Source organism: Anguilla anguilla, chromosome 5, assembly GCF_013347855.1.
Source record: "Anguilla anguilla isolate fAngAng1 chromosome 5, fAngAng1.pri, whole genome shotgun sequence".
NCBI classification, from domain to species: Eukaryota; Metazoa; Chordata; class Actinopteri; order Anguilliformes; family Anguillidae; genus Anguilla; species Anguilla anguilla.
In genome coordinates, this window is record NC_049205.1 from 11,334,263 (window position 1) to 11,347,262 (window position 13,000).

Sequence of the window (13,000 nt, forward strand, 5' to 3'; positions counted from 1 at the left end):
ATTCAAGACCAGTGCTTTGGTTTAAAGATGTCTTATATATCCTCAAAAATCAACCAATTTGAAAGCATTTAAATTGTATTTGATTGCTACTGTAGTTTCAGTTTAACATCTGGTGCAAAAAACATCTTAAAAGCATCCTGGGGTTATTATGCTAAAAACCTGTAATTTCACCAGCTGATAAAGCCAGATGGAGGTAGTGAAAACATTTATCCTTTCATGAACTTCTGTGGATAATTTCATGCATTCCATACAAATCCACACATTATTACATGCACCTATTAATACTATTAGAACAGTTAATGAACACGTTGGTACTTATTAGTGAAATGTTACTTATTCTTAGTTGTAGTCAGCAAACACATATTGAGCAGGTTATAAGTGGGCATTCATTTTCCAATTTTTCAGTTTGTTCAAAATTGTATCATGAATTAATTCATTCCAGTTCTACCATTAACATATTTGGTAAATACAATTTAGTCACCTCTAATCAAATGTGGTAAATGCCTACCAATAACAAAATGGAAATAATGCTTACTTACTACCCGCTTACCAACAGTTTATTAAATGCTTACAACATGTTCTGAAGGCATTAAACATAGTGGGATTTAGACAAATGTTTTATATACCAGCTTCAACAGGTTCTCGAATAGAGTGTGGGCACGCATTCTACTAATATGAGGAACCATATGGCAGAGGGAGACAGAGAAGCTTCATCTGACACAGCCCTTATGGGAAATGACCATGCTGCTATATATAGTGTACTCCTTATGTGCTGGAAAATATTGTGTCCAACATATTTCACTGTTATTAATGTTAACTATGTTACACTGAAAGTACAGTACAGAGTAAATAGCAAATGTAGATAAGTAATTTAACCAAGTTTAACCCATTTTGCACAGGTTTCATCAGGACCTTGAACCCTGCATGTCAAAACCCTGACAGTATATACTGTACATTAACAAAAATGTTCCTTTCACATATCTTAAATATGAGTTGACTGTTTTTTACCTACTCTGAAATTTGACAAAAAGAACTACTCAAATTGGTATCTTATATTGTTTTATTGATGACTTCATTATGTTTTTTTATTATACACAGTAAAATGTTCAATATTATAATTATTATTATTTTCTCTTTGTCCACTTGATCCCTTTAAGACTCATATAAATGCATTTTAGATTCAATTTACAATGAACATTTTACTGTGTACTTGTGTGTATTTTTGCATTTCATGTCTTCATATTGCCAAGAGACATTTGAAGTCCAAGTTTCAACGTAAATAAATAAATACTTTATTTAAACTCTAATTAATGACCTAAGTCATTAAGGAAAGAAAAAACGAGCAAAGAACCCCAAAAAAAAGAAAACATAAGAAATAAGCAAACACAATGAGGAGGGGAATACCCTCTGGAAGGGGTACACTTACTCGTAGGGGTCGCTGGGGTCAGAACCCTGCATTTCGGGGGGTATGGGGATGCGTTTGTAGTACATCTCCCAGTCGAAGGCGCCCCGCATGGCATCGCCCGCCTGTGCCTCATACCCAAAGTGGTTGTGGTCGATGACGTCGATCATCGGGCACACAATGGTCCTGGGGTTCTGGGCGATCTGGTCTGTCAGACAAAATGGCGGGAAGAGGGATGAGAACGTCACTCCTTACGGAATGGAATACAAGGCACTATACCGTAAAGTTTTGACTTTTTAGATAAATATAATGATACATTTATTTCACAGTAACGTCTTTTAAAAATATGTACTGTATATTGCCATATTTGAAAAGTGACAATGTGTTGTGAATATATGCAATACTTGTGCTACAATGCAATGGAATATGTTGTGTTTGAATACAATATCTTTTATTTCAATACGGTAGCTTCCATCTCTGAGAGATTTTCTGGGAAAGAAGAGAGGTTATGTCATGGTTAAGTCCTGGTCATTGCAGTCTGTACCAGCCTTCCCCACGCCCACGTCCGCCCGCCAAAGTGAGCGGAACCAGCCGTCTGAAAATGGGACCGAGCACAGCTGGTCAGCGATTAGAAACAATTATGTGAGCAAATGAAAAGTAGGTTTAGTCCGCGGGGGCCCCTCGGCCGAGCTCCGGCCCGTTTATGAATTTGCCGCTCGACGCCCCTGAGCCGCCCCAGATCTGTCTCCATCTCCAGCTACGCTAGCTGAGCCTGTGGGGCCTCCCAGATCTCGAAAGGAAGGCCTTGCATGGGACACACATTCATTAACAGACACTTAGATATCTCACTTTAAGTTTCGTAAGAAAGTGTGGTATCGTTATGCTGCTATGAACAGGAAAGAAAGGACAGAAATGTGTTGAGGCGTCTCCGTTCCGGTCCTATAGGACCACAGAATAGCAAGACTGCCAGCGCCGCTGCCTCTGCATTGACAAGGGAGGGTGAATTTGAGCGAGGCAATGCTTGCTTTAATCAGGCAGCTAAGCACTTGACTAGAAAGGAACCCTTACAAACACTGCCGCCCATTAAGGACCGGGCTGAGCAGCGATTCCCCACATGAGTAATGGGACTGAATGGTTGAATTCTGCACATTGCAGGTAAATGCATACAATTTAAATAAAAAGAACACCATGCAGGTGTTCATAACAGCCTGTGTACCCCCAACTCCCTTTTCTTCAAAAATCAAAACACATGCGCAAACCCAGATAAACAAATGCACACACACACACACACGCGCACATACACACAAACAGGTTGTTCCCATTCATAGGGTATTTTTGAGTTACTCACAAATAAAAAAATGGCATCCCTATGGATTCTCTCAGCAGCCTCCTCCAAGCCTTAGACCAACTGATGCCTGTTGAATTCAATCGCCGGTTTGTTTGCCCTTAGGCCTTTGAAATACACATCTGACGTGCTTACTGGGGCAGAACGCCGGCTTTCTGTTTCTCTGATTTCACATGCTGGTGCTAAGTAGTCCAGCAGAGAATCCTCATGACAGACTTGGGTGCCAGCTCTGTCCCATATCAAACAAACAGCCCTATGTAATTAAAACGAGATAACAAGCAAAAAAAATAAATAAATAAAAACCCAAAGAAGGGGATAAATTTAGAGCACAGGATTTGCCCAGAGCATGGGATTTAAATAAAAAATGCTTTTGAATGACAATGAGTCCCAAATAGGGTGGTCACGGGGTAATCCAGTGGTCTTCTAATGCTGATCTGACAGATATTGTATTTTTTATCTTTGACCACAGTAATTATACGACTACTAGGCCTCTGCATTTCTTTTGTTTCACTCTATTTTTGAGCCTTATTGAAACCATATATCTCTTTTGAGCTTATCAAAAGCCAGTAAGGTAGAGTACAAAATGACAGTGCACGACTGTAAGTCCTGAATAGATCCTCTTTAATAAAAACTGGAGGCGTGCTCCCTTATCTCTTCATGTGCATTCAAACAAAGTCGCGTCAAAACCACGGAGAAGAGGAGTTAACGCCACTGATTTATTCCTCCCTTGATTGCCTGCCGAGCTTCACCGCCAGCCAGGCTCACCGCTGAGCTTTCTCAAGCCTAATTTAAAGTGTGAACCCACCGTGTTGTGCGTACGGCGCAATGGGGAAGTGTCGCCATTTGGCAAACGGAAAATTCCAGAAAATTAAACCACACGTCCCTGTCCCAGAACTTTAAAAACTCAAATGGTAATAGGTCAGTCTGTGGGGATGGGCCTTTAGAACACGATGGATTCCTTCTCCTAGTACAAAAGAAATCTTCAAGTGATGTATTAGAAATCAAAGCAAGGTATGCATTGAGTCACCATGTAACCATGGCGACGGTGACAGTATGGAGAAAAGCGTTGACATTTCCCCTCTTGGTGTGGAAGGTGGTAATGGCTCATGCTTACCGAGCAGAGGAGGTAGCCAGTTTACGTTGGCTTCGCAGTGAGAATCCAGGAAGGTTAAGACGTCTCCCTTGGCGACGGTAGCCCCTAGCAGGCGGGTGCGGATAAGCCCCTCCCTCTTCTTGGTCCTGACGATCCTCACCTTTGGAAAGCGTGCCATGTACCCCTCCAGCTTGTCTTTAAGGTGCTCTGTAAATGAGATGCACAAAGATAAATTATATCACACACCTTTTCTATATCTAAAGGTGCCACCCTTCTGTTGGGAACCCCAAAAGCAATGGTGGCCACTCAACGCTGTAAAAATGAAGCATTTTCCTTTCCATGTAGCCTACAGTAATACCGCAGATTCAATTAACTAATTATCTGCACACAATTATTTGTTCCACATAGAGTAAAGCTGGCAGGAGTTGTACATGTTCTGTTGGTGTTATTAAATGGATGGGACACAATCGTGCAAATCTGACTGAGTACTATCTCTCTCCTACATTCTGGCACTGTTCGACCCCGATTAACACCCATGTACTGCATTAACAATGGGCAGCCCAGGATTACTGCTGATAAAAATGCTGAAGTAACTCTGGTCAATGGAAATCCTTTGACGGGTAAGAGTGTTCAAAGACATGCAGAGCCACACAAAGGGTAGAGTCATGCAATCAATATTTGTGCCTTTACATCATAATCGTAAAACCAAGACCGTGTGTGTGACATCATGCACGGTATATTGATCCTGTGTGACATCTTACAGAGTATGCATGTTATATCATAGATGCTATACTAATCATTAAAAATAATAATTTTGTCTGATGTTGTGCACAGTATATCATTAACATGTTCAGTTTAGGATTTTTAATGGTTGACTTTGATTATGTTACGGTGCATAATCAAAGCTGAAGCTCAGGCTGAGGCTGAACAGGTTTACATATATTCTGTGCATACTTCAAAGCCTACATGTGATTAAGGCTTAGAAGAATGTACTTTTGCATTTTTCACTCTAATAACTGCTTTCAGAGCCACTTACAGACCATGGTAAAGTGCTCTCAGTAGAATAGTAACCAGCCACATTTGCATAGATGGTCTTTGAGTTAAAAAATTCTGATTAACCAAACCAATCACCACTGTGCTACCATTGCCTTCATGCTCCATCCCAGAACAGGGTCTGTATTTGCCTGAGCAAACACTTTCATGCCCAGACCACAAACCAGGATGCACTCATGTTCTCTTTGGCCTGTGTGCTCTGTGCTCTAGGACTAGGAGAGCAAAGCACAGCTCTTACTGAATGTGCTCTATGCTCCAGGAACAGGAGAGTAAAGCACAGCTCTTACTGAATGTGCTCTGTGCTCCAGGAACAGGAGAGTAAAGCACAGCTCTTACTGAATGTGCTCTGTGCTCCAGGAACAGGAGAGTAAACACAGCCCTTGGTGAATGTACTATGTGCCCCAGGAACAGAAGAGTTAAACACAGCTCTTACTGAATGTGCCCTGGGCCCCAGGAACAGGAGAGTAAAGCACAGCTCTTACTGAATGTGCTCTGGGCTCCAGGAACAGGAGAGTAAAGCACAGCTCTTACTGAATGTGCCCTGGGCTCCAGGAACAGGAGAGTAAAGCACAGCTCTTACTGAATATGCTCTGGGCTCCAGGAACAGGAGAGTAAAGCACAGCTCTTACTGAATGTGCCCTGGGCTCCAGGAACAGGAGAGTAAAGCACAGCTCTTACTGAATGTGCTCTGTGCTCCAGAACAGGAGAGTAAAGCACAGCTCTTACTGAATGTGCCCTGGGCTCCAGGAACAGGAGAGTAAAGCACAGCTCTTACTGAATGTGCCCTGGGCTCCAGGAACAGGAGAGTAAAGCACAGCTCTTACTGAATGTGCTCTGGGCTCCAGGAACAGGAGAGTAAAGCACAGCTCTTACTGAATGTGCCCTGGGCTCCAGGAACAGGAGAGTAAAGCACAGCTCTTACTGAATATGCTCTGGGCTCCAGGAACAGGAGAGTAAAGCACAGCTCTTACTGAATGTGCCCTGGGCTCCAGGAACAGGAGAGTAAAGCACAGCTCTTACTGAATGTGCTCTGTGCTCCAGAACAGGAGAGTAAAGCACAGCTCTTACTGAATGTGCTCTGTGCTCCAGGAACAGGACGGTAAAGCACAGCTCTTACTGAATGTGCTCTGTGCTCCAGGAACAGGAGAGTAAAACACAGCTCTTACTGAATGTGCTCTGTGCTCCAGGAACAGGTGAGTAAAGCACAGCTCTTACTGAATGTGTTCTGGGCTCCAGGAACAGGAGAGTAAAACACAGCTCTTATTGAATGTGCTCTGTGCTCCAGGAACAGGTGAGTAAAGCACAGCTCTCACTGAATGTGCTCCAGGAACAGAAGAATGTCCAACTCAGCACTCAGTGAATGCCCCCAGTTCTTGGTAGAATGTCTAATGCTGCGAAAGTGTCCGCGCCACAGTGAAGACTGGAAATAGCCCGAGTGGAAGTTCAGATGGAGAGAGATCTATATCGCAGCGCCCTGCACACGCTTGATTAAATGAGGCTATAAATCACACGTATGAAGCATGCCAACCATGTGGCAGGCGCTGCAGAGGTGGGCGAGAAATGACAAATAAACAGTTATGGAGAAGCCATGTTTTATAGTCCTCTGACTGCCATGACACACTGTGATAAAGTATGGCCTTGTTCCCAACTTTGATGTCCCCTGAGAAAAAAGCCATTTTCCAAGTCAGCGGATGATTCCCACCTGATTATAAAGGCTGAAGTATGGTCACTGAGTAGAGTCTTTAACTCGTATAAACACTGTTGACTTCCTCTGACTGATACGTTTCAATGGGATTACCGATATCTGCGTTTTAGCATTAATACGCAATATTATATAAAACACATCCATTGTCTTCCATTGATTTCTGCTCTGTAAAATCCATTAATTCTTAATTAAAGTGCTTTGGAAAAAATGGAATGGTTCACTGGATCAATTTTTAATGCAGTGGGAAAACAGCCTAAAATATCTCACTTTAATTGTTGCTTTTTTTTTTGAAGACATTAACTGAAATGTTTCATCCTTCGGGTTCCAAGAACAGTGGGTTACATATTCCCCCACACTACCATTGTGAGAGCTATTAAAAAGTGATAATTGTGTCTTGGCAACACTAACAGTTTTGCATGTATCAAAATGAGTGGAAAAAATAAGACTCTATTGTTTGGAATAAAACTGATGTGTGTGGACAATGAGTAAATTATAGAAAATTGGGGTTTGAAACCAACTCCCATGAAAGTGCTATAAAACAGCAGGCCTGTTTGTACGAACACAGATGATGAAATCAAAAAATCAAACCATTTTTATACCCCCATTTTTCCCTCCCACTTTTGAATACCAAAATGCCGACTATTTGTTAGCGTGTTAAATGAAGACTTGCATTGCATGTTGAATGAATCATTAGGTAAAGTTAAAAGAACTCCTTTAACATTTAATGTCCATTAACATTCATGCATTCCTGTGAAATATTTTGTGTTTAAAAAGCAGCACTTTGAAACCTAGTTGGGTATTTTACTGTACTCTGAACATAATGCCTTTTTTTAACATGGCATCTTTAAATAGTGCATTTACCATTTGAAAAAAGAAGAAGAATAAAATAAGCAGTACTAATAAAATGGCTGACATGCTGTTAAATGTCAGCGTAAATGCTATTTTAAAGGACGAGGGAGGATTAAATTGCTCTTTGTAGAGTATTGTAGTCAACCCTGCAGGGAGGTTCGAAAGTGTAACACAGAGCAGGAGGAGGCAGACTTCTGCTGGGTGGGACTTGGGTGGGGGTGGGCGGGGGTGTTTGGAAGGTGGGGTGGGGGGGGGGGGGCATGGGTTGGAGGGGCTGTGGGGGGGGGTGTGAGAGCTGGGACAGAATGACAGTCATCTCTACCCCCAGCACTGGTGGCTGTGTTGGGCCCCACACAGTGACAAAGACTCTCCAAAAAGAGAAACAGCAGACAAACACACACACCCGCGCATGCACACACGCGCACTCACGCACACACACACACACACATACACACTTTGTAGTCTTTGTTAATGCCATTGTACCAAAGTGCTGGGAATGCCTCTCAAAAGAGCAGTATCTAAGCAGTGACTGTACAAACCATAGAAGTTAGGAGTTTTAACATATTTTATGGTGAGGGCATTAGAAAATGTATAATTCATATATTCTTGGAATAGAATGGACAAAAATAAAGTAATTTCAATTTCATTTCTGTATTGATGAGACTGTTGTACAGGGGGCATTGAAATAAAATGAACAAGTTACTACAAAATGCCCCTTGAAAGGTGCTTATATTCTCCCACGTGTTTCTTTGACAAATCACAATTATTCAGGGCAGAACCACGTCTGGCAGCATTCATTTTTTCAGCCTGCTGGCTTCACGCTTAATGAAGAGGATGTGAAAATACTAAAGCCTCTGTGTGCTTGTATACACAGGCTGATTGTGGGTTCATGGGTAATTGTGATGTTGGTGATTGTGATGTTAAACAGGAGCTGGAGCGGAGAGGTTTGATCAGATCCTATTTCCTGTGTTTAGTCTCTGGATGTGTGTGTTTATGAAAGAGGTCAGTGAAGGTCACGTAGAGTTCTGTAGGGGGTGAGGAATTGAGTATGAGCAATGACCGTAATAATAGCTTGGGCAACTGAAGCTCGAGTGAAGAACTCAAGATCATAATGAAATAAAAATCCAGATAATCTTTTCCAGAAGGTTATGTTAATGACGGAGACCAATTTCCAATTGTGCTATTGAAATCATGGAGCCTTATGCCATCAGGATGTCACTGTATGGTCATATTCCTGCCTGGTATGTTTGATGTGCTATCTGGGTCTGCTCTTCTAATTTTAGAGGGTATATCTCTCAGTGTGATTTGGGCCTGTATTTCACAAAGCTGTTACCTGCCCACTGGGGGGTGGGGGGTATGAAGATGAGCCCCTTAAATGCAGTCGATGAAGAGTCCAGCTCAGTTAATGAATGCATTTTCACACCATGTTAATGAGTACTAATGAGCGAATGAACATGGCCTTTTTTTTTTGTTTTTTGAGTGTTTCTGAGTGTTCTGACACTGAGTGCTCTACGCCCTCCTTAAGCAAAATAAGTCATCTGGAATGTTCATTCAGAGGCTGTTTTCCCAAAAGACCCTCGCTAGCAAGATTATAGCTCACAGTCCACACTGATAACACATAGAAAGTGATGGATGGGAAGATTGCTTCAGATGAACAGACATAAAAAGAGGAGCACTTTGTGGGTAATTTTGGCAAAATTACTGTGCATTTAAAATATTCATTCCAGGCATCAGTCTGACAGTCAAAAGGAGGAGACAACTTTGCTGGTAAATTATGTACCTTTTTAAGTGACAATCACAGACAATCACCCCATCAGACACACATAGAAGGAAGCTGCTATTTGCTGAAAATCCATTACAGTAAAAGGTAGCTTGTCTCGGTAAAAATAATTTGAGCTTCAGAAGGTAACAGTGGCGTGTATTTGTGTCATTTTAATCCGTACACACATCTGCAATTAAACAGAACAAAACATAATTTTCACACAAGTAAGAGTACTCACCATTAAGTGAATTAATTGTTGGATGAAAAGATGAATGTATTAGTGGCTGAAGGTCTGAATAGCAAACGCTATCATTTTGTAAATTTTCAATATACTGTTCACTGGTGGGTGGCCAAATACAACACAATGTTTTACCATGCATTTCAAACACTGCCGCTCAAACGGTCCCCTTAAGACTGAGAAACTAAATCTCAAGAGCTTTTATCAGGGAATCTAAATGAGTAAAATCTATTAAATATTTAAACAAGTAAATAAAAGTAAATCATCTTAAGTAAATAAATAATCCAAAAATGTAATATTAGAACTCTTCATGGAATCATCCAATGAGGGAGTGAAGGTGTTTAACCATTATCTGTAGAAATTGTACTTTATCACAGCGCTCTACATTTTGGATGATAGATTGGTGTACACAGCACATTTATTCAATCTTACTCACAGAGCTAAAGAAAAAGATATAAATAAAGCTCTGGGCCTAGAGTAGATAATCATATTTTAAAGCAAGCGGTGGATAGAAGTCATACCTCATGAAAGATAGATAAAAGTAACCTTGGTCTGATAAAAACCGCAGCAAATTTATGTAGCTTCGGCGCTGCAAAATGCTACAGACGGGCGAAATTAAGAAGAGAAAGGGTGTCCGTGCTCAGACCCTTTATTGTTCCCACAGCCCAGGGGAGATGCATCACTGCTGCGTGACATCGCCGCAACACTTTTATTTTAAGCGATAAAAATATGATTCATGGCAGCTAATGCGGCAGAATATATGTGGCTCTGGAGTTAATCCAGAAGCACAGCCAGACAGGGACGGGGGTGAAGAATGCACACGGTCCCGTCGCGTCCTCACGCACACCCCGACGAGTTTTATTACACGGGGCCATCAGTCTTCTGCATGGCTTTTTAAACCTACTTCTCCTGCAATTATTCAGCGAAAACAGATCTAAATGAAATGGCAGAGGGCCAGCTCCATTAAACACAGAAACAGAACCCGCCTCCCCTTCCCCCCCCCCCACAAAAAGGAAACTGTTCCACCTCACCCTCAACCCCCCCCCCCCCCCCCCCCCCGCCACCACCTAACAAAAACACAACCAATTTAAATCAACTGTGAAACAAATACATATCAGTAAACACAAGCATCACAGGCTTTTCAGTTTCACTTTAACTGTAAATATAACTCCAGCATCGGCTCAAGGACCATATATTAAAGACCTCACAGAAAACGGCAGAATTCATTTTTAGGAATGTGATCCGTTCAGACATTCAGAAATACTCGTACCCGTGATCCACACGAGCTATAACAGAACACCTGTTCCCGGGTCGTGCTGGGCAGTGTGATTAAAAGCAGAGAACACGCCCTGACACAGGCGCACCTGGCAACCCTCAGGTTTGCCCATGCTGGTTGGCTGCTGCTGACAATCTATCATGTGTTTTGATCGCCCAGAGTGGCCAGGAGAGAGGCAATCTTTGATTCTCGCAACCTTTGCTGTACTGAGACAGCAAACCTCTCTGATTCCTTTAACCGTTCATTATAGACTACCTGCCTCCAAGCCCCCGCCCCCCCCCCCCCTTAAAGAAAACAAACAAAAAAAAAATGTATGAATCATTGTGCTTGGGATGGGTAAGAAGTTCTGGCACCCAATAAAACTGCAGCTGTTGATTTGGACAGAATCACTGCCAAGCAAACTCATTGTGCTCTTAAATCTGCATAACAGTGAAATTATTAACCTTGTCACAGGCTTCCCGCTCCTTTCTGAAATAAGGGGATTGGGGATAAAGCCCCAGGTTAACCCAGGCTAAGCACAGGTTATATATGCCACAGTGGTGATAAAACCAATGCGACTGCAGAAATGGATATTAAAATCAATGGACATTCGCTTATGGGAGCGTGGACAAATTTTAGAACGAGGCCAGTCCTTAATAAAACCTTATGTTTTGAACGGATGTGAAGAGGAGTGCTGAAAAGGCACAGCCTGTGCTACGAGGAACAGCCTAGTTTAAGAATAAGAGAGAAAGGATCATTTCATGTCCCCCTCCTCCAAGACTTATAAAATACAGTAGCGCTACCATAAGGGTGACTGCGACTGCCGATTCCGGCTATAAAATCATATCATTGCTAGAAGAGTAACTGAGACAGCAGATTCAAGCCTCATAACCACAGATTACTGCTGTTACTGGCTGAAACTCCCTTATTCTGCAACTAACATCAAATTCCCGTCTTCTGAGTGACAAATACTGTTGGTTCTGGCCTTGTGGAGTTGCCTAATTTAAATAAATTAATGGTTATGTAGAAGAGGGATCTTGCAGACTATGACCCCCCTTAATCTAAAAATGTTTAATCCAAATTATGTGAAACCACAATGAACAGTAATCATCTACCTTTATATCGGTACATACAGTAGTAATCACTGTAATAATTACCTGCAGCATAAATACAAACAAAATCTTGAAATGGAGGCTGAAATAGAAATCGAGAGAGACAGACAGAGAAGAGAAAGACCATTGTTATTATGAGAAGTAGAGGGAGAGAGTGTGTGCATTAGAGAGAGAGAAGGGAATAAGAGAAAACGTGAGAGCATGTGAAAGGGTGCACTTACAGGAGGATTTATAAAAAGAAACTATTTTCTGGCAGAAGACAAATGCCACCACACAAGATTGACACCCTATTGAACATTACACTAGCTACCATACTGAAGATTAAACTAGCTTGTACAACAACACGTGTACTACCCGAGTGAGCGTTAATCTACAATATAAAAACAAGAGCAAAAAAAGAAAGAAACAAAAAAAACAAAAAACATAGGCTCTCTAAAACAGAAAGTTACCCATAAACAGATGTTAGGGAAAACTTCCACATTCCAGAAACAGACAGTCATGACTGCAGCAGGGTCTGATCACATCCCTGAACTTCATTGGTCATGTTTGAAGTTTGTGCATGTCAGGCTACACAGCTACAGTATAGTCATGGATGGCCTTTTCTAACTAGAATCCCAGAACACAATAGACAGTATAAAATCAAATTGGAAATTTGTTTTTAGGTGTGATGGAGAACATAGAAAACTAGTATTGGCTTCCCTAAGCTAGGAGCAATGGTTGTAATGATAATAACAACGATTCAAAATTACAAATATTTACCATACAATGAGATACAGCAGATAAATATTACATGACAGACAGAAAGTTGGGTACAAGCTGATCTGGTGTAATCGTGTTCACCTTTTCAATTAAAACATTAAATCTCTTCTTAAATGGAAAAAGTGAGCGACTCAGCCATTAGCGTTTATTCATATTCCTCCTTGACTCTAATGACACAGAATCATCCCCTGTTCTGACAGGAATTTTAATTCTGACGTCCGCAGTAGAGGAAATACTGCATATGCGGCTTTGCTCTTTATAAACTGGGGCTGACATTGCCACAGGTTAAAGTATAATTTCCTGCTGACCAAAATAAATTGGGTTCTATTAATAAGGCCGTCCATCATTAAAACAGCTCTGCAGTCGAAGCGCATGCGATCCCTTCTCTCGCCATGACATTATACAAGGTTATACGAAACAGCGGCGC

General features: G+C 41.6%; 1 protein-coding gene across 1 annotated transcript in view; it reads right to left on the reverse strand.

Moving 5' to 3' along the window:
• galntl6 (polypeptide N-acetylgalactosaminyltransferase like 6) overlaps window positions 1-13,000 on the reverse strand; it is a 114,889-nt gene that overhangs the window by 16,576 nt on the left and 85,313 nt on the right. Inside the window, exons 6-7 of the mRNA XM_035417141.1 lie at window positions 3,862-4,047; window positions 1,427-1,610 (exon numbers count right to left, since the gene is read on the reverse strand). Of these exons, the coding sequence (XP_035273032.1) occupies window positions 1,427-1,610; window positions 3,862-4,047 (370 nt within the window). The remainder of the gene's footprint in view (window positions 1-1,426; window positions 1,611-3,861; window positions 4,048-13,000) is intronic.